The following is a 21,723-nucleotide window of genomic DNA, read 5'->3' as shown; positions in this document are numbered from 1 at the left end:
TAACTTATTTTCCAGCTATTGCTGAACACAAAGTTTCACAGGTTTTTTTTTTGTTTTTTTTTGGTTTTTTGTAAATTCAATACTAAAATATTAAATGGTTTGGTTTTTGTTTATTCCGTTCTCAGGTTTTTGCCTTATAATGCCTGAATGGCAATAAAAATAAATTACTACTTCGACTAAAATAAAATAAATAGAAATATTATTAGAAATAGAAATTAGTAATAGAAAACTATTTATTTAAGTTACAATTAATAAATGTAAACAAAAATAAATGAAGTGTTAAAATAAAAAGCTAACTTCCAAACCTTCAATACTACAATAGTACATAAATATATTCAAAATGACACTTTACGTGAAAAAGATTCCCACAACCAGTTTCACTCATAGTATTGTAAAGTCATATTAGCACGTGGTGCAAGTGCTTTAGTATCTTGTATTTATACTAGGTTAGCAGTAAGTTGGATGATTTATTTAACGATTTGCACTAAACCCGTAAAGCGGTCACTCTTACATTCCTCCTTGTTTGTTCTTGGTTGTCTTAGGAACAATCACCTCCTCCTGCTTTTCCGGGCCATGCATCTCCAGAAATGTCAATGGCCATTATACTACTACAGCCCTGGAACCCCCAGGATTTGGAGCAATGGGCCTTCTCACCCGTTTGGTAAAAAGACACAGTCAATACTGGTTTTTAAAAATATATTATCGACGAGTTATATCCATTTTTTCCCCTTTATATAAATATATATTTAATCCTTTTTTAGGTACTTTCAGCAACCCACCTTCTCTATTGGAACGGGTTTCCAAGCCCTCTGGGGTTCGTCGAAGACAAGCGCGCGGACAGCACCCAAGGAAGAGTAAATGCGTGGCTGATGTGAGGCCTGCCCCTTTCATTATTGTCGTCCTGGACTCTGCAACTACTCTACGGTGCTGTCTCACTCACCTGCCCCAGACCGCTGCTAAACTGCTGCTGGTCCAAACACAACAGGCTCTCAGTCAGATCCACATCTCGTACCCCCTCCAGACTGTCCAGGCTGGTCAGCATGTAGGATCAAGGCTCATGGGGTGTAGATTTAGAGTACCAGGCACCCCATCTCTTGCGGTTGGTTGCGCCCACCGAGACTCTCGCAACCTTCGCTAATGTAGTCAGTAATATCTGATGAGGATGTCTGGTTTTTGGGAGGATGGCGAACAGGAGCGAATTTATACAGAAAAGAAAAAGAGACTTTCAAAGCTGAATGCCGGCATGAATTCCAGATCCAGGCCTGTTGACAGCAACAATCTTATTTTTGACTCTTTTTGTTGTGAGTGTAAGCAGATGCTCGTTATGTTAGATCCATTGAATACACCCTTTTTTTTTTCCCCCCTTGCAAATAAGTCTAGATTTGTCATGCTTTTCCATCCTGCTTCGCAGAATCTTATTTTTTTACCTTCAAAACGTGAATATTTTTACCCGTTTCATTTACAAAAGGGTTTTTTTTTTGTAGTTTTTTTTTTTTGCCGGGGGGGGGGGGGGGGGTGAGTAGCTACAATAAACAATCAAATTTTACATTGCTTTTTCTGTAAGCAACGTTTTAGTTCCTTGTTTTTCCTGCATTCGTTTATCATAGTTGTACGTCTGTGCTAAAACCAAAGCTGATGTGTTTTAGATGCGACACCTCACCTCTCCCGTCACACCATGCCCGTTTTACTACCTCCCATTTTTAAAAACTGCATCTGTGTCCCGCTGAGATGTTGTCCCTGCAGTCTCTGCCTCATTCAATGTACTGTTAATTATACTCTGAATAATTAAAGTCAGCAATTAGGTGCAAACATGTGAGGCAGAACCACAATTTTACTAGCCGTTGCATCTGCCATCATGTGTATTTGCGCACTGCTTAAGGAACTGGATGTACTCCTCCTTTCACCCCTTTTTTCCCCATTCAGTTCTACTGTGGCCTAGTGTGTTTTGCTTCTGGTTCACGTATTATGAAGATTTCGACATTTGTACCTGAGACATGGAAACTGCCGGTTCTTTTCATACTAATGCTTAAGAGCATTTATATATTTCAAAAGAATATGATCTCAACTTGATAATTTTTGATTACTGACTAAAAAAGTCCATTTCATCTCTGTAAAAGTGCGCTCCCATACTTGCGTTGGAATATTCTTGGAAATAAACATTTGACTAAGTATCAATTGAAAGAAGTGCAAAAAAATAACTCTACAGTGCCCCAAAATGTGTGAATTTCAGGACTAGAGGATGTGGGCATTTGCTTTGCTGTTGGTTTAAAAATTATTTTGCTTATTCCAGATTTGGTTAACTAGAGAGGCTTAAATGCTATTTTACATTTTTTTCTTTCGCTCTTTCTCTTTTTAATGTGCTGTTAAACCATTACTGAATTTTAGTATGAACCATTCTGGCTTTGTAGGAAGTCTGGTTTGTGCATGTCTTGTATGTGTTTTAAATACCACGATATAGCAAATACCCCCCGCTCAAGCTGCGATTCAACAGCATGTTTTAGAACGTTCCTGAATCAGCATCCTTGGGAATGCAGTCAATGGCATATGTAGACCAACGTACCTTATGATTTTCATTCTAAACGTTCTCAGGTCTGTTAAGTGAAAGAGCTGTGATGATGTGTTTTTCAGTCATATACATAAGGTTGTATATCCACAAACACTGGATGTATTCGTGTACTGCAATGCACAAATAGGGAACACAAAAATTAATAATTTTTAGAGGTTTATGTTTTTTTGGTTTTTTTGTTTTTAACTTCCCTCATATCGTTGACCTAAAAACCTGAATTTTGGACAGCAATGTTTTGTACATGATTATCCATCTCTGTCCACCGCTTGCATGGCCATGTCTCACTAGGTCTTAACAGGATCATTTGATTTGTAAGTAATCACTTTCGTATATCCTCATGCCCACCTGATGCCAGGATCATGAGCCCAAGCTTTCTGTTTCTTAAAAGCCGTACCGATACAAGCGAGTTGTTTAGACTGTTGAGAAATGAGATTGTAGGTTTGTGAGTTGAAGAGCGAATCTCAGCTGTAGGTTTGAGGAGCAGTTGTTACCTCTTTGATTGTTTTTCAGACGTTGCTGTTAGTGAATGCTTAGTTTGTGCTTGTAGAATATGACCATTATTCCCACACTACACCCTCAAAGCGTGAATGGAGTTCTGAAGTGAAGCGGCACATGGATTGTGTTGGTTCTGCTTTAATGTTCTATAATGTATGCTGGTTTCCAATAAAATGTAAAGTGGACTTTGCTGTGGGATCTATTTTCTGCTTATCACCTGGCGTTCAACAGGTGCACTGTATAGAAAACTCACCGTAGCATTTCTAAATAAAGAAATCACTGGCATGACGGGGCTCCCCAGGATATGCCTGCGACTTCCTTCTGTGCTCTTGAGGCTCTGTGGATCTAACTTTCAGAAATCCGAATTGGCCAGCGATGACGTGACCCGGTACAAGGAGAAGAGTGCTCATGGTGGACATACGTTTGGCATCAAGATCAATACAACACAACTTCCTTTTGCCCATTAATTCAATTATTTTAATTCAATAAAACATATAAATTAAAATATACTAAAAGTATGTATGTATAGATTATATATATGTGTGTGTGTGTGTATATATATAGATTTATACACACACCACCACATCTTATACATATTTAAATATTATGGTCCAAACCCTTAGCTCAGTATAGATATTAAGTTCAAATACCCTTTATTTTTCATTATGGCAGCTAGAATGTGCTGGTTTTGTGTTCCCTGGAGCTGCACAGCATCAGTGGCATTGCTGCCACTCTGAGGTTTGGGACAGCTGCCTACAGAAACATTGAACATGAACGGGAGCAAGATAACTGATATTTTGTCTCATTTTCATGTTTTGCAAACTGTAGGTAGCCTAGGTCTAGTATAATGTTCTACCTTGTCCTGTATTATACAATGTTTGCCTGCTTTAATTAAGGAGTGATTGTGAAAGTCTGTTTTTTTGCACTGAAACTAAGGAGAGGTAGATCACCCAGAGATGTCTTCCCAGACAGAAAATCGGATCCACCCTGAAACGAAGAACTGGAAATAATTGGTTAAAAATAAAAATCAAAAATCTATCACTGGAAGTGCCTTTTAAAGAATTGTTCAGGTCAACATTCAGTCATCCTCTACTTTCCTTCATGTCATTCTAAAGCTGTACGCTGGAGAGTTACTCGAAATGTTGCGTGACATCGAGGACAACTTACCATCTTGCTGTTCCCCTTGATATGAAAATCCCTCTCTTTTGAAATAGTCCATGACATCATCAAGAGCTGTGTTTCAGAGTGTTCACCCCACAAAGCGGTAGAACATAAAATGGAACCTTTCAGAATCTACCAAGAGCAAATATACAAGGGTTCTATATATTCACTGCTGTTCAAAGGAGTTTTGGATCAGTAAGACTTTTAATGTGTTTTAAAATAAGTCTCTTCTGCACATCAGGCTGCATTTTATTGACCAAAAAAACGTAATATTTTAAATACATTATTACCATTTAAAATAACGGTTTCCTATTTTATATATGTAAAATCTATTTTATTCCTGGGAGGCAACGCTGAATTTTTCATCATCATTACTGCAGCTCCTTTCCGTGTCACAATCACCTTTCATGAAATCATTCTGAATATGCTGATTTATTATCAATGTTTGAACACAGTGGGCTGCTCTCATGATAGTTTTACAACACCTGTGATACTTTTTTTCCCAGATCTAGTGTGATGATAAAAGTTTAAATGTACAGCAATTTTATTAAAAAAAACTCACATTACTCACATTACAAAACATTACAAATCTTACTGATCCCAACTTTTGTTATTTCTACATCTCTACCTTTACACTCTTTTAATTATCCTGATATTAAAACCCTACTGTATATTTATGATCATACAAAATACATTGTGTATGCGTTTTGTACACTATTACCGCTACTGGGTGTCTGCTGCGGAAGACGGAGGGCAGCACTGTCTGGATTTCTCGACATGTGTACTTCGTTCTCTTGCACTTGTTTGATTCGTGCAAGTTTTCGCCAGCTTGTATTTCGATGGACAGCGATGCTCTCCAACAGCAGCGCAGCTTCCAGTATGCCATACCACCAATGGCACCCTCCACGTCGACCGATTGAGGGTGTTACAGGGAGTGTGATAACATTGCTCACGCAAAGCTCACCGTGAGTACGCCGGTGATGAGATGCTGTGTATATCTAGGCGAAAGCAAAAACACTTTATTTGGCCTTCCGAAGGTAGATGCATTTTGGAAGCTTTAAGATTACTTACAACAGAACAGCAACGCATTTTATGGATGACCGTTTCATGAACCTAGGAGAACAGTTAATTCAGACTTTGCTACACAATCTGGCGCTTCTGAATCAGCTTCTGCAAGTATGTTTTGTTTTTAAAGTAAGTGCTATTGACTGTTCAAATGAGGAGTTTAGCGCGTGCACGGGCGTGTGTGGAGAGAGAGAGAGATGTGTGTGTGTGTGTTGTGTGTGGTGTTGTGTGTGAGAGAGAGAGGAGAGAGAGAGACGATAGAGAGAGAGGGGGACCACCGTGGAGCATCACACTGGGTCTGTTCCACGCGGATGCCACTTTCGGCTTGAACTGATGGTTGTAAAATCAACGAACGATATTATTAACTGTATTTACATTATTTTGAAAGATGAAGCTTGCGATGATGGAAAGGTTGTGCTACATTTCCGAACGAGGGCTTGGCAGTGTTCGCCAATCACAATGCACTGGGTCAGTGTCCATCAGGCAGACTGCGCTTGTCAGAAGGGGGGACTTTGTAGAAAACAACACGTTTGAGAGAGGCGGGAGCCTAGAGGACCTACAATAATGTACAGTATTTTTAACATTAAAGCATGTCAACATATTCTATTTTTTACCACATACACAAAATAATGATCTTTAAAAAGCATCATATGACCCCTTTAAAGGGTGAAATGAACGAGAAGTCTATCATAAACGTGACGTCATATCACAGTTTTATCGAACCTTACAGTCGTGGCCAAAAGTTTTGAGAAATTACATAAATATTGGAAATTGGAAAAGTTGCTGCTTAAGTTTTTATAATAGCAATTTGCATATACTCAGAATGTTATGAAGAGTGATCAGATGAATTGCATAGTCCTTCTTTGCCATGAAAATTAACTTAATCCCAAAAAAACCTTTCCACTGCAATTTCATTGCTGTCATTAAAGGACCTGCTGAGATCATTTCAGTAATCATCTTGTGAACTCAGGTGAGAATGTTGGCGAGCACCAAGGCTGGTCAGTATAATCAGTGGAATAAATCAATATCAAATCATAAAATATCATTCTCAAAAAAACATCAGGGACAGATTGATCAATTCTTGCAGAAAGTATTAAAGTGAATGGACTGCTGCAGGACGGCTGGGGCAAAGATCATATTCAAGAAGGGGCAGCGATGGAAGCCCCTTTCAAGGGACGATTCAACTGCAGAGAAAGTTTGAATGGACTGCAGGACTGGAAAAAGGCGATTGTTTAGAGGCATCTGGAAAAAGGGAGAAGAAAAGGTGGCGCTACCATCAGTCCTGTGTCATGCCAACATTTGGTGAAGAACAATGCATTTTCCAGCACGATGGAGCACCGTGCCATAAAAGGCAAAAGTGATAACTAAGTGGCTCGGGGACCAGAATGTTGAAATTTTGGGTCCATGGCCTGGAAACTCCCAGATCTTAATCCCATTGAGAACTTGTGGTCAATCCTCAAGAAGCGGGTGGACAAACAAAAACCCACTAATTCTGACAAACTCCAAGAAGTTATTATGAAAGAATGGGTTGCTATCAGTCAGGATTTGGCCCAGAAGTTGATTGAGAGCATGCCCAGTCGGTGCAGAGGTCCTGAAAAAGAAAGGGCCAACACTGCAAATACTGACTCTTTGCATAAATGTCATGTAATTGTCGATAAAGCCTTGCTTTGAAACGTATGAAGTGCTTGTAATTATATTTCCAGTACATCCACAGAAACAACTGAAACAAAGATCTAAAAGCAGTTTAGCAGCAAACTTTTTGAAAACTAATATTTATGTAATTCTCAAAACTTTTTTGGCCCGCGACTGTAGTGTACTTGGTTCCCACAGAAGACAGTTTCAGGTGAAATACAGAGACAGGTGCATTAAGGGAAGAAAACGAGGTAACGTTACATCACTTGTAAAACTGAATATTTTACTGTACGCACCTTCAGCTGGCATTTTGTTCTAAAGCTGGAACACCACGTAGCTTCAAACACGTACATAGAACTAACTCTAATACCCTTAACAAGTCAACTTATCTTACTCTCTTATGGTACAAATGCACTACCCACGTTTTTTTTTTTTTTTTTATCTATGCCTGGTTAGTTTTCCCATCGTTTTTCCGACCTCTTACGATAAGTGTAGTACTAATAAATGTCCACTAGGGTGGAGCCAAACACATTTCAAGTTGCATTATGTGTTTTTTGTGTCATATTTAATACATTACGATGCAGTGAGAATATGGAGCTCATACTTGAAGGAAAAACACCTCAACTTTATTCAGAGGTGAAGCTCAGCAACAACATGCAATTAAGTGCATTTATCAGATGTTACCCAAGTTTTATGATCAAAGCTCTGTAGTTTTTAATTAGAGATGCAATACAATTATGATTGAGATATGTACAAATAAACATTTCTCAGAAGTCTGCTGATACACTTTACATTTTAATAAGATTTTCTAAAAAAAATTATTTATGGCTATACAATGAAACCTAGGTTGGTTTAGTCTCCTAAATGTTTATCTTGAAATATTAGCTACTAATGATATAAAGATTTATTCCTTTATAAAATTCATTAATGATCTCACAGCAAAAAAAAGAAGGTGGATATGTGTAGAATTATGTACTAAAAAATAATTTTACTTACTAAAAAAGTATGAACTATTAATCAGATGACAGAAAGCATGTAGTAGATTGCATGCAGCAGGTTTTTCAGCTTAAAGTTTTGATCATGTTGATAATTTAGAGGCCTTACAAATGACTTTATACGTCAAATATTAAAAATATATTCCCATTTGTTAAAAATCACAGAAATACCGCCTACATGGCTTTTAAAAACCTGAAGGGAGAAATTTATTTACATTTATGTAAAATGAATTACCTTTATAATCCATATGGAGTCATAATGGATCTGAAAAAGTAGGCGATGTGGACTCACTTTAATGTGTAGTGTAGTTTAATTTGTAGTGCAGGTGATTTTTGAAGGTCTGGTGGGAGCAAACTCAAACAGGTCAATGTAAAATGAGTTTATGTTACCCTGAAGCTACGGCTAAACTATTATGTGTAGATTAATGTAAACTGAGTTCACGCATGCTTGAACCTCTGGCTAATATAAACTTGTCTATGAATAGGTTAGATGAGTTTTTTTTCCATTCCACACGACTCCATTTTAGCCGTATCACATAACTAGGACATTGTTAAGGAAGTGATACAGGGCTTGTGTATTTCCTCTAGAAGGTTAAGAGACGATTTTAACATTCTTGTGATCTCAGGTTATAAGGTGTTTGGGGTGATAACCATCATTCCTATAAGCTTGGTTACCGTTTCAAATACGTTCCCTGCTTATGACAAAAGTTGAGAAGTTTGTAACTTCTGGGCACTATATAGACAGAGAATTTGAAACAGTGGACAAACGGGCTTGATGGGTGTCAGCCCTTGCCCTTTAGCTTATAACTGGTACATGTGTCATAGGACTACTTGGCCAATTGACTCTAGGCCCCTTGTGGTGTTCCAGGCTCGGAAATGAGGTCATTAGGCCCCTTCCCCCCCTTACCTGAACGAGGGTTAGGGCCCTACTGACCGTCCTATCAGACAGGGGAAAAAAACAAGGAACCGTTCACAACCTGTTTGTCTTTGACGGAAAACCTTTTTATGTGAAAACGCGAATACATATTGCACAGGATCTTATTTAACAACTTGAAAAATGGACTGCCGATAAAATTCCCCAGGGATTCATGGGACTTCTGAAAAACTTTTGAAAGCTTCCAGAGTTTGGAGTTGGGAAAGATGGCTCCGGCGGCTTCGGACAGGTGTACAAAGTACGACATGCATGCAGGAAACCATGGTTGGCGATCAAGTGCCCTCCTAAGCCTTCATTCAGATGACAAGTACGTGCATTTTTTTGAGTATTTTACATTTTCAGGCCTTCTTGTGAAGTGTGTTTAAAGTGTCTAAGTTTTGTTGTTTCTTAACCACAGTCACATGAAGGGCAACGAGAATGTATTTTGTGTGACATGAAATCCATAATTTGAGAATGTCAGATACTGGAGATATGCTTTAACCATCAGTTTGTTTGGATATGAACTGATATCCATTGGTTTTTTTTACATGATTTATTTTGAAAATCCATTATTTATTTTAAAATCAAAAACTGATTTATAGTATAACCATTTTTGTCCACGTGCATGTTTTTTAGGTGTGTGTATGTATGTTTACTGTTCATTGGGACCTAAGGTTTGGTGTCATGTTAACATTGTTATGCTCGCACGGACGCGAAAAGACGCTGCTGCCCCTCAACGTGTTTTTGTAAGGAAACTGCAATAATATAACTGCCGTCAGCTATGATTATTGACCCCCGGCCTCACCAAATATACACACGAACACATTAAGACACTTGAATATGGCTTCAACATCTGTCTAAAGACTTTGCATTTACACTAAAGCAATTTTTACACTTTAACTCTGTCTTGGCATGATAAGGATTGACTGTATGTGAGCCTGTTTTTCCCAGTACCTTCCATATATAGAAAGTAACCCCAGAAAAGTTTTTTTTTTGCACTGCACACAGATGTGGCAGTCACACGCGTAACATTTTACTACTGTTTATATTTATATATGGTGATAGAAATGTTGAATATTTCATGTATTTTTTTATTATGATTAAAGTTTAGTTTTTTTTTGTATTTGCATGTATTTGCAATGAATGGGCCACTTAATGATACTGTGATTTAAAAATTTAACAGTCTATAAAAAACTTAGTCTCTATGCTCCTTAAGGCTGCATTTATTTAATGAAAAATACAGTAAAAACAGTAAAAATCGTTAAATATTATTACAATTTGAAAATAGGCTAACTGTTTTTTCATTTTTAATCTATTTTAAATTTAATTTTTTTTCCTGTGATGGGCAAAGCTGAATGTTCAGCAGCCAATACCCCAGGCTTTCAGTGTCACATATCGTTCAAAATCATTAATATCCTGATTTAGTGCTCAAGAATATTAATTATTATTAACATTGTTGAAAACAGTTGTGCTGCTTAATAATTAGTTTTGAAACTGTCCTCAGGATGCTCTGATGAATAGAAAGAACAGCATTTGATTTATTTATTTTATTTTTTTTTTATGTCAAGTCCTGGGGCCACTTTTTAAAATGATTTAATGTATCATTGAAAAAAAGCAAAATCTAACTGACCACACCCTTTTGAATAGTAAAGAGTGTATGTATATAGAAATTCACCCTCATATTTGTATCATGAGCATAACCGTATATTACTTTTTCCGTTCTTCCTCATTGCAACTTTATATTGAAGTCCCTGTTAAATTGTATTTTAAAATGACTTATTCTGTTCCAGAGTTGTGGATGATGCTGGAGTCTTGAGTCACGAGTCAACCCGTTAATAAGCACACATTTATGTGAATATAGTTTAAAACTGGTTCTTTCTGAAACCGTCTTGCTTAAAACACAATATTTAGACTACTTATTGTGATAATTGCTTTAGTTTAGACATTATGAATTGCACTCTAGTATGACATGATAGATGATCTAAGGGTGAGAGGATGATTTTCTTTCGACCGTAAATGTTTTCAGTAGCCTTGGATGAAGGATGAATACAGTGCATGTATTATTATCCCGGCTAATTGTATGTTATGCGTGTCTTTTTGGACTCCTCTGGCCCTATAATGTAGAATAGGCGCTATTGATATGTAGCACTTTGATATGTAATGGGAATTATTTTGACAAAGGGATATGTCAACAGGTCGTTAATGCTGAAAATATTTGATCAGGCGTGGTTATCAGGGTCACATCAAGTGTGACAAACAGCTGTAATCTAGCACGTCCTCCTGCAGAAAACTTCCTTTTGAACTCTTCATGCAGATGTCACTTTGCGTCACCAAGCTTGAGGAGGAAAAACAAAAGAATCTGATAGAAATCCAGTGAATGTTGTTCCATGTGACCCTCACCACCACGGGAGGTTATCAGCACCTAAGATCCGAAGGTACGAGAATTCTAATTTGCCTCCCCCATCTAAACAGGGCACAGGCTTAAAAGCAGGCTTTGTCCTCCTGTGCTCCACCAGGCCTCCGCTTTTTTTTTTTTTTGCAGAGTTGCCGAACCGGTCGAACTGGATCAGTCCTTTTTTTTTTTTTTAAGAAAAGAACAGCTTTTGTTGAGCTGAAAAGGGTGGCAGAACAGAATAGTGCAGGGTAGTAGAATGGGTCGTTTTTTTCCATTTACCTCCGAACTCCCTGTTAATCTTCCCCCTCCCACTTGTCCATCCTTGTGAAAATTGCTGCACTGTTTCTTACCACACTCTTTTAGGAATTAGATTTTTTTTATTATTTATTAATTAGGAGTTTTTGCATTCCTTTGTATTTTTAATTGATTTTCTACATGAAACAGTAATATACTAAAACAAATTTTTTTTTTTTTTGAATATATTTTATTAACATGTACATTATTTATTAAGAGTTATGCTTTCCCTCAGCTTTATTAAAACTAGTTTTATTTCTGTAGATAATATCAACATAAAGTATATTAAAATGCATTTTATTTATATTCTTGAAAATATTTAATTATTTATTTAGAGCAGGCTAAATATTTGGGGAACAATGTGGCCACTTTGGCTTAAGCGTTGACATCATATGAGTAATAAAAATCACTTTTACACGCAGACTTTTTAATATTGCAAGTTTTTTTGTTTAATATTTCTGCTTGATTTCTTGTGTTACATGGTTGAGAGATCTTTTGGCCTTTTCTTGGTGCTGTTAACTAAGCAAACAGATCGTAAACTCCTTTGAAAAAATGTGACCTCCATGTCTGACTTCTGTCTGAGTAGTTACTAATAAAGGATTTGTGTAAGAACAAAGTACAAGAGAACCATTCATACAATCCCATATCTATCAGTGTTTAAAAACTGGAATGTAATTAAAAAGATGAAGTCAGATAAATATACTGTAAAACTCATAAACCTGTTTGTGTGTGCATGAACGCTGCTTCAGATGCCCCGTCTATATTTCATAAAGGAAATTTAGCCCATAGCTAAAAAACATTGTGTTATTGTTCATAAAATGCTTCCGGACAATATGAATGAGTCAGCTTGTGCTCAGGTCCAACGGGTTTTAGTACCTTCCCTTGTTGTTTGTGTAGAAGCGTCTTTCTGTGATTTATTGCTCTTATTAATTAATGGGGTGTGTTGCTAGCTATCCAGCTAAAAATCCAGCTGGATCCCTCCCATGTTATCACATTCCTTACAGAATAAATGCCATTTGCATTCCACGACAGGTGTGACTTTTTAACTGATTAGTTTTTTTTGTCGTTTAGGGAACGTGCCGAACTTTTAGAGGAGGCCAAAAAGATGGAGGCGGCTAAGTTCCGCTACATCCTCCCCGTATACGGCATCTGCAGCGATCCGCAGGGACTAGTGATGGAGTACATGGAGACGGGCTCTCTGGAAACTCTGCTGGCCTCGGAGCCACTGCCCTGGGAGCTGCGTTTCCGTATCATCCACGAGACGTCGGTGGGGATGAACTTCCTGCACTGCATGAACCCACCCCTCCTTCATCTCGACCTTAAACCTGCCAACATCCTGCTGGACGCACACTACCACATCAAGGTGAGCCAGAGCGAGCCACGTCTGGTCATGATGAGGGCCTTGACTCTTTTACTGTTATATTAAAAGGTGGTGACTTTATTGCTCACGGTTTAGAACTTCCAAGGAATCAATCACAGGTGATTAATTACATTAAAACTTCAGTACAAGTGATTCATCACTACCTGAGTAAAACGGCACTGCTTTCATCCAGCAATTACATAAAAAACACCTACATAATGCAAAAAGTAGACACATTTACAAACCCTCCTGTTGATCCAAACTTTCTTTTTTCTGTGGAACACATAAAAAAGAAAAAATGACTTAACGCCATATTTAAAAAAAAAAAAAAATTTTTCCCAAAACAGTTCAGATGACCTTCTTTTGTGTTCTTTAATTCATTTCATTCATTAAATGTATTGATTTTTTATTTATTTATTTATTTGTTTGTTTGGATGGATTTATTTATTTGTTTATTTACTAATTTATTTATTAGGAGTTAAGCTGAAACCCTTTGATAAAGAGATTTTTTTTAAAAACAAATTCACGTTCATGGTTCACTGCAGGTAAACAAATAAAATATGTATTATTATTTAACGTTTTTTTCCCCCAATGGTTTCATTTTAAAATGTTTTATTTCAATTTTACATTTAAAAAAAAATATTTATTAGTAGAGTTTAATTAGTGAACCCCTAGCATTTTTTTTAAACTCTGTTCTAAATTATCATAAAGGAAAGATTATGATGTTTGGATCAAATTAAAAGTCAATTTCACTGTAAAAAAAAAAAATAAACAGCTACATTTATCTAGATTATGTGTTTCATGTTCAGAAAAACATCCCGGTCAGCGTGATGGATTTTAATCTTAATCTCGTGTTGACGACCGTGTCAGATCATGAAAATTCGTAAGGATTTCAAAAGTAATGGGGGGAAGGGCACACCTTTCATTTTCTTTTCAGTCCCCACATACCTATCCAGAAAATTCCCTGTGGGTTGAAAAGCTTTCCATGCTTTTATCCCGTTTATATCCAGCCTTCCCATAGATGAGTAAGCAGGTGTCACGAGGGATGGGTGGGAATCGTCGTGTCGGATTGAAAAGGCTGGATGTAAACACGCATCCTGGACCAGTCTGAGCAAGCTAAAGCAAGGCAGTGTTAATGAAGGGCTGGCACACACACACGCCTACATATGCGTGCACACACATTTACAGAAAAATCAGGGCTTCCCCACCTAACTGTAGGTGACATCGAACATGATTTTCTGGAAATAAATAACACTTGCATAAAACCTAACCTGGTTTTAAATAGTGATACCATTAAAATATAAAGAATTAACCTTTGCTGAATACTTTGTGTTCTTTATTTTAGATTTCTGACTTTGTCTGGCAAGGTGGAATGGCTTTGCCAGGAACGACGATATTAGCCGTGACGGGTTTTGTGGCACCATCGCCTACCTTCCTCCAGAAAGGATCATTGAAAAAGACAGAATCTCTGACACTAAACACGATGTGTACAGGTCAGGCATTTTGGATTGCTGTCATTGTGTAAATTGTAACTGAAACATGAGATCAGCTTCTGTTTGTCAAAACCACCTTTAATGGTTAAGTCAGTGTTGACTAACACATGTGTGTTGTTTCAGTTTTTCCATTGTTATCTGGGGAATCCTCACTCAGAAGAAGCCATATTGTGTCTGGAAAACAAGTCAAACCTGACTGTGTGTCTGGAAAACCTTATTATTGTTTATCTTCACTATGGGCGGCATCAGATCCCGTAACTTGTTTTTTTGGCATTCATTTCAATCTAACTGGCTCCGTGAAGGAGTGGTTCTGTGTTTATCTTGTTGTGATTTCCAGGTAAATCTGTTTTTTTTTTTTTTTTTTTTTTTTTTTTTTTAAAAAAAAACAAACAGAAAGAATGGAAAAAATAGTTTTTTGTAAATGTTTTTTTGTCAAGACAGACAAAATGGTTGTGTTTGGAATCAGTGAATGGAATCAGTTGGCTACCAAACAAACCTTCCAAAAGGAACATAAATAAAATACTGATTTACAATGAAAGTTGAAATCAAAGGATATGAAATAAGCAGTTTAGAGTTTTTTTTTCCTGGTCTTATGAAAAAATATCTTCAGGATCTTGTTGATTTTTTTTCCATGTCGTATACCACTCCCAAAAATTTTTTATAAAGAAAATAAAGCCTATTTAAAAAAAAATTATAATAATTTCAGTTAAGGCTCCCTCCATGTTTACTAGTATAGTTTAATATATTGTTATAAAAAAATCAGTATATAATTTAAATTTAATATAAAGTGCAGTACTTACACATCACTGTAGAATTTGTTGTATTGCATTTAATTTATGATCATTTTACTTAAAAAAAAACATGGTCCAAACATAATATAAAAGAAATTATAAAAGAAGAAAACATTTCAGATCTGTTAAAAATGAGGATTTAAGGGAAATGCACTACAAAAAGACTTTAAATATTACACTCTGTTTAACACTCAAACTAATTTTTAAACTCAGTTTCATTTCATTCTGTTGATTTTGGTGGTAAAATATGACTTTGTGTGTTTCACTCTGTTTAATTTGGAAACTCAGTTTTATTTTTTGTTGCGTGGCAAATAAACTAATGTTATTTATTTGCTCTGTTGGTTTCATAGGAGAGAATAACATCCTGCACATAATGGTGAAGGTAGTGAAGGGCATTCGTCCGGATCTCAGCCTCATTCCCCGCAGTCGTCCCCAGGCCTGCTCAGGGTTCCTGTACCTTATGCAGAAATGCTGGGCACATTCCCCTGAAGCCCGACCCAGTTTTCAAGGTGAGTGTCTCTCACTTCGATCACACCATTAATGAATGTGCTGAGTCACAGGAACCAGAGTTGCATTGCAACAGTGATATGACAGAATATGCCAGGCAACCAGACCAACAAAGACACAATTAGCCTTTACTGTTCTTCAATGCATTTTAATACTGAATAGGTTTTGTAACTTCAGGAACTATTTCTATAAATACCAGAGCTTCCGTAAAAATAAATAAATAAATAAATAAATAAATTTTGTTCATTGAAACATTGATCACTTGCTCCGGCAGAGATCACGTCAGAGGTTGAGGAGCTGTGCACCAAACCTCATGATGAGTCCAGAGCTTCCATTTCTTCAGAACCAGACTGTTCCCCTTGCCCTGCCCCGGCCTCCAGTGAACAGGTAATATCAGATGTATAGCTATGCATGATTCTTAACTAATCTTGTTCCGATATCATACTGTGTATCACGTAAAAGCTGTGTTTCCAGCAAGTTATGTGCATATGATTCATTTAGATTGACCTCCAATGAGGTTTAGACTTCCTGTCCATCAGTTATTAGGCAACTCTTTGCTATTTGTTTGTTTTAGTCTAAGTACATAGTGTAAATGTTTTACCAAGATGACAGTCTTTCATCAGTAAGAGAGAATGCCACCAAACTGCATGCTTTAACAGAACCCTTTTGTCATTTTCTGTGACAGCGTATAACACAGTTTATTTTAGGAAGAATACACTGCCCTTCATCTGTCAAAATGTTACATATTAGAATTAACTGTTTGCATCTACAGTCAGCGATTTATTCATTTATATGGCTCCCTCCATTGTTTCTAAAATATGAAAACATGGTTGCTTATCGTGATTGTTGATTAAATGTTCTCTTACAAACAATCTATTCTACTTCAGATACAGACAAACAACCAGAAGCCAGTGAGGCCGAAGTCAGCCATGTTACCTGAGAAAGATTACAGCCTGTCTGAGCTGCTGTCTCAGATTGACTCCGGCTTGTCTCGCAGTTTTAGCAATGTCAAAGAAGAGTCCCTTGAGAGCAAAGACAACACCAGCAAGAGACTGTCAGGCATCTCCTCTGTGGACTCAGCTTTCTCATCCCAAGGCTCGATTACGTTGTCTTTTGAGAAAGAAAATGCTGTAAATGGTAAGAGAAAACCACAGTAGCATCTTGCCAGTATTTATTTTTTTATTTTTTTGTACTATATGCATAAGGTTATTTTATTTTTTGTTATTTGTCTTGTTGCTTTTTGTTTAGCTTCTGTTTGTTTTTTGCTTATTTTGTTATTTTCTTTTTAGTTGTTTGGTTTATTCATTTTGTTCTTTTTGTTGTGCTTTGATTTTGTTTGAGTGTTTTTTTATTATTTAGTTTTCTGTTTTATTTTGAGTTGGTTTTTGTTTTTCGTTATGTTACCCATTTTGGATTTGGTTTTACAAATATTATTGATCATCAGAGATATGTTGAGGGGAAAACTTGCTGAATCTGACAATCGTAAAATTCTAATCAGTGTGCCATAAAATTCTTTTCACTAATTTTTATTGTTGTTCACTGTGTTTATGTACAACAGACTCCAGTGAGTTACAGAAGAAGAAACTTTGTGAAGCCATTCGCACGGAGGACATCGCCAAGCTGATGAAGATCCTCCAGCCTCAAGATGTTGACTTGCTCTTGGAGGGCGGCAGCAACCTGCTCCACTTCGCAGTGAGCCTGGCCAATGAGGAGGCAGTAAAGTTTCTGCTGCTTAGCAACTGCAACCCTAATTTGCCCAATATTCACGGAGCCACGCCCCTCCACCTGGCCGCTGAAAAGCGGCTGAAGGGAGTGTCTGAGATTCTCCTGAGCCGCAAGACGACAAATGTCAACGCCAAGGATGAGGACCAGTACACACCTCTGCACTTTGCAGCTCAGAACGGCGACGAGGCCCTGACCCGCTTACTCCTAGACCGCTGTGCTTTCATTAACGAAATAGATGCTCAGGGACGCACGCCGACGCATATCGCCTGCCACCACGGACAGGAGAATGTGGTGAGGGTCTTGCTAAGTCGTGGAGCTGACGTCCATGTAAAAGGTAAAGACGACTGGACGGCGCTACACCTGGCTGCCTGGAAAGGCCATTTGGGAATAGTGAAGCTCCTGGTGAAGCAGGCAGGTGCCGATGTTGATGGTCAGACATCGGACGGGCGCACTCCTCTCCATCTTGCGTCTCAAAGAGGCCAGTACCGGGTGGCACGGATCCTGGTGGAGCTCGGCGCTAACGTGCACCTGACCTCTGATGGCCTCCACAGTCCGCTTCACGTGGCTGCGGAAACCGGCCACACCAGCACTTCAAGGCTGCTTGTGAAACACAGCGCCGATATTCACAGCCAAACAGCCAGTGGCTGCACTGCCTTGCACCTGGCCGCACAGAAAGGCCACCTGCCAACAGTTAAAATGCTTCTGGGAGAGGGTGCTGACCCTGAGAGCGTTAACCATGGTCTTCGCACGGCATGTCACCTTGCCGCTGAGAACGGCCACTGCGAGGTCCTCAAAGAGCTTCTGCAGAGCTGCCCCGACGTCGCCAACGCTCAAGACCGGAATGGATTCACTCCGCTTCACCTGGCTGTACGCGGTGGCTACAAAGACGCCATCTGCGTCCTGCTCAAACGTGGTGCCGATGCAGCACCGCTGTCTCCGCAACCCGCTGGAGAACGTACATTAGACTACACCTCGGAATCTGAGCCGGAGAGTCCAAATCCTCTCACCCCAACAAAACTCCAGAGGAAAGTGGTCGTTCTGAAACTCACCAGCCACAAAAACACTGACAGCACAATGGTACCTGGTGATTCGGCACTTTGTTGAGGGTCCTATTGCGGTTTGAACTCATGGACTCCAGGAACAAACCTTTGCCAATATGCTCATAGACACTTTCTCCCTCCTTTTTTTCATTTCTACATTGTAAAAACTGACAGACGCTGGAAAAGAGGGACTTAATGTACATATTGTAATTACTCGGTTATCGAAATATTGACATTTTCTCCAGGGTTTGGGCTCTTGTTGGCTTTCCCCCTTAATAATGGAGTTATTTTGTAATTGGAAAGGCATTTATGTATATATATATATATATATCGCTGTACTGTAGATAGAGCCTGGATATTGTACTACCTTTCACTTTCTGTCATTTTCATGCCATGTTTATCCCTTGCTGTTGTTGATGTATGTCTTTGATTTCATCGTTTTCTTCTTCTTCTTACCCGAGTGATTTATGCAATGAAAGCAACCCCAAAATTGTTTAGACATTTCTATTGTAGCATATTAGAATAAGCTTACCCTATATCAGCTTAATGTTGCACTTCAAAGCTATAATTTAAACAGAAATGACAACGCTGTGATGCCAGTTATGTAATTAAAATGGTTCACTCAAATAGAGATGTGCATTTATAGAGCCATTTGGCTCGTTCCATGGGAACTTGCCCTCAGGAGGATCACAGGTGTGGGTAGACAGTGTGGGGGGAGGACTGTATCCCATGTACCCTCATGTTCAGACCATTGGCTCATTCCTGAGACCACTTTATCTTTTCATCGCTCTGTAAAACCATTGCGCCAAGCCCTATTTTATGCCAAGGGGGGCATAGCTGTCATTTCCCTTCACTGTCTGGAACAGACAGCCTAATTGCTAGGTCTTTAAACTGCTGTTGAACTCTGGGTCTTTTAGATGTGATTCTGTGATGTTGTTGTTAGAATACATGCATCTGTATTTGTAAATGAAATCTTCTGTAGCAAACCAGTCAGTAATCCAATGCCAACACATTTTTTTAGGTTTTACCTTGACTTTTGTAATTAGTTGATAAAGCTGCCTTTTGTACACAAAAAGACATGTCTCATTTATCCATAGTGTTTGCACATATTTGCACACTTTTATATTTGATGGAAAATTAAAGTGCATCACATGTATATGAAGTATCTGTCATCTGTTGTTGCATTTTTGATTACTAAAAATATTGTTGAATATGTTAATGTAAACGCTGATATTATTTGCAGTATTTGCTAAGTCAACTTTAATTATCTTCTTTTTCATAAAACTCCTAAATTGCGGCCTTTGTTTGAATTAACTGAATGTATTCTGTATAAATGTAGATATATCCAAAGAAATAGACTTGGTTTAATATCAGGAAGCCTGACAACATCCATCACAGGAAAAACAACAGACAATGGCTTACTGTTCATAAGTGTGTGACACACACTGCCACCACCTAATTATCTTAAGAAGACAGCGGTGGAGCCATGATATGGAGCCTCTTCTACTTTTTTCTTCAAAACTGGTAGGTCTCGTCTGACAGGCTGTGAAATGATGATGTTTTAAAGCGCTGCCACAGGCACGAACATGCTTGCATATACACGTGGACATGTACAAACATCACTCAGCAGATAGCAGAACCAGTGCTTCTGGAAAGCAGATGAATTCACTGATTTATAACCTGGTGTCAGACATATGCGACACACACTCACAGTTGTACTCAGTTGATGTCATGAAAAGTTACTCATTGACTAGCTCTGCGAACAGGAAATAACTCAATACAGTCTGTTCCCCTAATCTAAATCTGCTACCGTTTGTTGTACAGAACCAACTTTAGCATTAAACTGTACCTGAGAATTTTCAGTTGAAGGCCAAGAAATGTCATCAGATTTAAGCATTAGAAAAGATCAAAATGGTTTAAAACAAGACTTCATTGCTCTTTGAAGTTCATCCAAGGGTCATTTGTTCTCTGTCATACAACAGAAATAATAGAATTCAATTCAAGTATAAAAAGCAAACTGTTAAAACAAGCTTCTGAAATGGGTGATGTCAGGGTGAGTAATAGACTGTGACGCCTTGAATATACAGGTGTTTCCTTGAGGATGTCTTGTGTGCAAGATCTGACTTGAACTGCATTCTTCTTTCTTGAATACACAGATGAATCAACCTGATGCTTTCCTCTCCCATTCCAATGCCCCACCTTGTGGAAAAATAGAAGTAAATATGCAACTCCATAAGAACATTCTGGTTCCCTATAGGCTTTGCAGTTTATGCATTTTGAAATGCTATTCTGTTGGATTAAATAGTTCTGAATAAGTTATTTGTTGCAATCATTGATAACTAATGTAATTGCAAGGTCTTTCTGCTTTGAAAGCTTTTTATGTGACTTGAAGAACTGCTGCAACTAAAAATAAACTCTTTTAAAAATTTATTTTTACATAAAATTTCAATATACAAGGAATGTGCATATTGTAGGTGCTGCTCTTAACATATTTAATTTTTGACCTGAATGAAAACGAGGCTGTGAAGCACAGAAGTACAGTAGCCTACGTTCAGTAGACAAAATCTCCATATTTCAAAGTTGTGAGTTGTGAAAAGTTGCGTCTTTTCCTCACAGCATCATTTAGCTTCCAACAAGTCAGAATCTTTTCACCATTATTAATCCTCTTTTATTTCAATTCACTTTAATAGTGCTGTGGTGTTAAAATGATAATAATAAAGTACAAATATTGCATATAGTCTCTTAATTCATATGGGGTCATAAAAATAGCATGCATAATAATTATGAAAGGAGAAGACCTTTTTAAAATAAGATATAGCATGTAATTCTGCAAGACATACTGTAACATGCATACATGTCAGCTGCCAGATTACAGTATAGGCTACTGTATGTGAATCATGTTGAGTAATAGCAGTAAATGTTGCAGTATCTTATCTGGCCAGAGGTTGGTGCTCAAGCTCTGTTTATGGCTGCAGGAAGTGGTTACATTTTATTTTATAAAACAGAAATGATTCTGTACAACAGGAGAACATCTATGAGCATCTACACAAAATTTCACATGTAAAAAAAAAAGGAAATCTGGAATGAATGAACGAATGAATGAACAAACAAACAAATACATGGACAACAGACAAATATAGAATGATGAATCTGGCATATTTTGTATTAGGCTACTAATTAAATAAGATTGGGGAGGGGGGTGGGAAGTGGATACATGAAAATTAAGTATCTCTCTGTCTTTATCTTTTAAATGTGCTCCTAATAGACTAGTTGTATTGTTCAAATGATTTG

The 21,723-nt window shown here is 37.8% G+C and overlaps 1 protein-coding gene and 1 pseudogene across 2 annotated transcripts; both read left to right on the top strand.

Moving 5' to 3' along the window:
• The first annotated feature begins 8,971 nt into the window (after window positions 1-8,971).
• On the top strand, window positions 8,972-14,710 carry LOC122144397 (annotated as a pseudogene).
• Window positions 14,711-15,408: 698 nt separating this feature from the next.
• On the top strand, window positions 15,409-19,594 carry LOC122144402 (receptor-interacting serine/threonine-protein kinase 4-like). Of its 2 annotated transcripts, none has more exons than XM_042755269.1 (4): window positions 15,409-15,669; window positions 15,942-16,054; window positions 16,555-16,804; window positions 17,226-19,594. In XM_042755269.1, exons 1-4 carry the CDS (start codon window positions 15,480-15,482, stop codon window positions 18,494-18,496), a joined length of 1,824 nt encoding a protein of 607 aa, XP_042611203.1. In that variant the 5' UTR covers window positions 15,409-15,479; the 3' UTR covers window positions 18,497-19,594. The 2 variants fall into 2 exon arrangements, with proteins under 2 accessions (XP_042611203.1, XP_042611204.1); XM_042755270.1 differs by having other exon boundaries at window positions 15,410-15,669; window positions 16,561-16,804.
• Window positions 19,595-21,723: the final 2,129 nt, after the last annotated feature.

The sequence above is a fragment of the Cyprinus carpio genome, unplaced genomic scaffold, assembly GCF_018340385.1.
Source record: "Cyprinus carpio isolate SPL01 unplaced genomic scaffold, ASM1834038v1 S000006658, whole genome shotgun sequence".
In the NCBI taxonomy this organism is placed as follows: Eukaryota; Metazoa; Chordata; class Actinopteri; order Cypriniformes; family Cyprinidae; genus Cyprinus; species Cyprinus carpio.
This window is presented reverse-complemented; position numbering and strand designations above follow the sequence as displayed.

Coding starts and splice junctions, on each gene's coding strand:
- LOC122144402 (XM_042755269.1), top strand. CDS start 15,480: ATGTTATTTATTTGCTCTGTTGGTTTCATAGGAGAGAATAACATCCTG. Junction 16,055..16,554: donor CCCCGGCCTCCAGTGAACAG/GTAATATCAGAT, acceptor ATTCTACTTCAG/ATACAGACAAACAACCAGAA. Junction 16,805..17,225: donor GAAAGAAAATGCTGTAAATG/GTAAGAGAAAAC, acceptor TATGTACAACAG/ACTCCAGTGAGTTACAGAAG.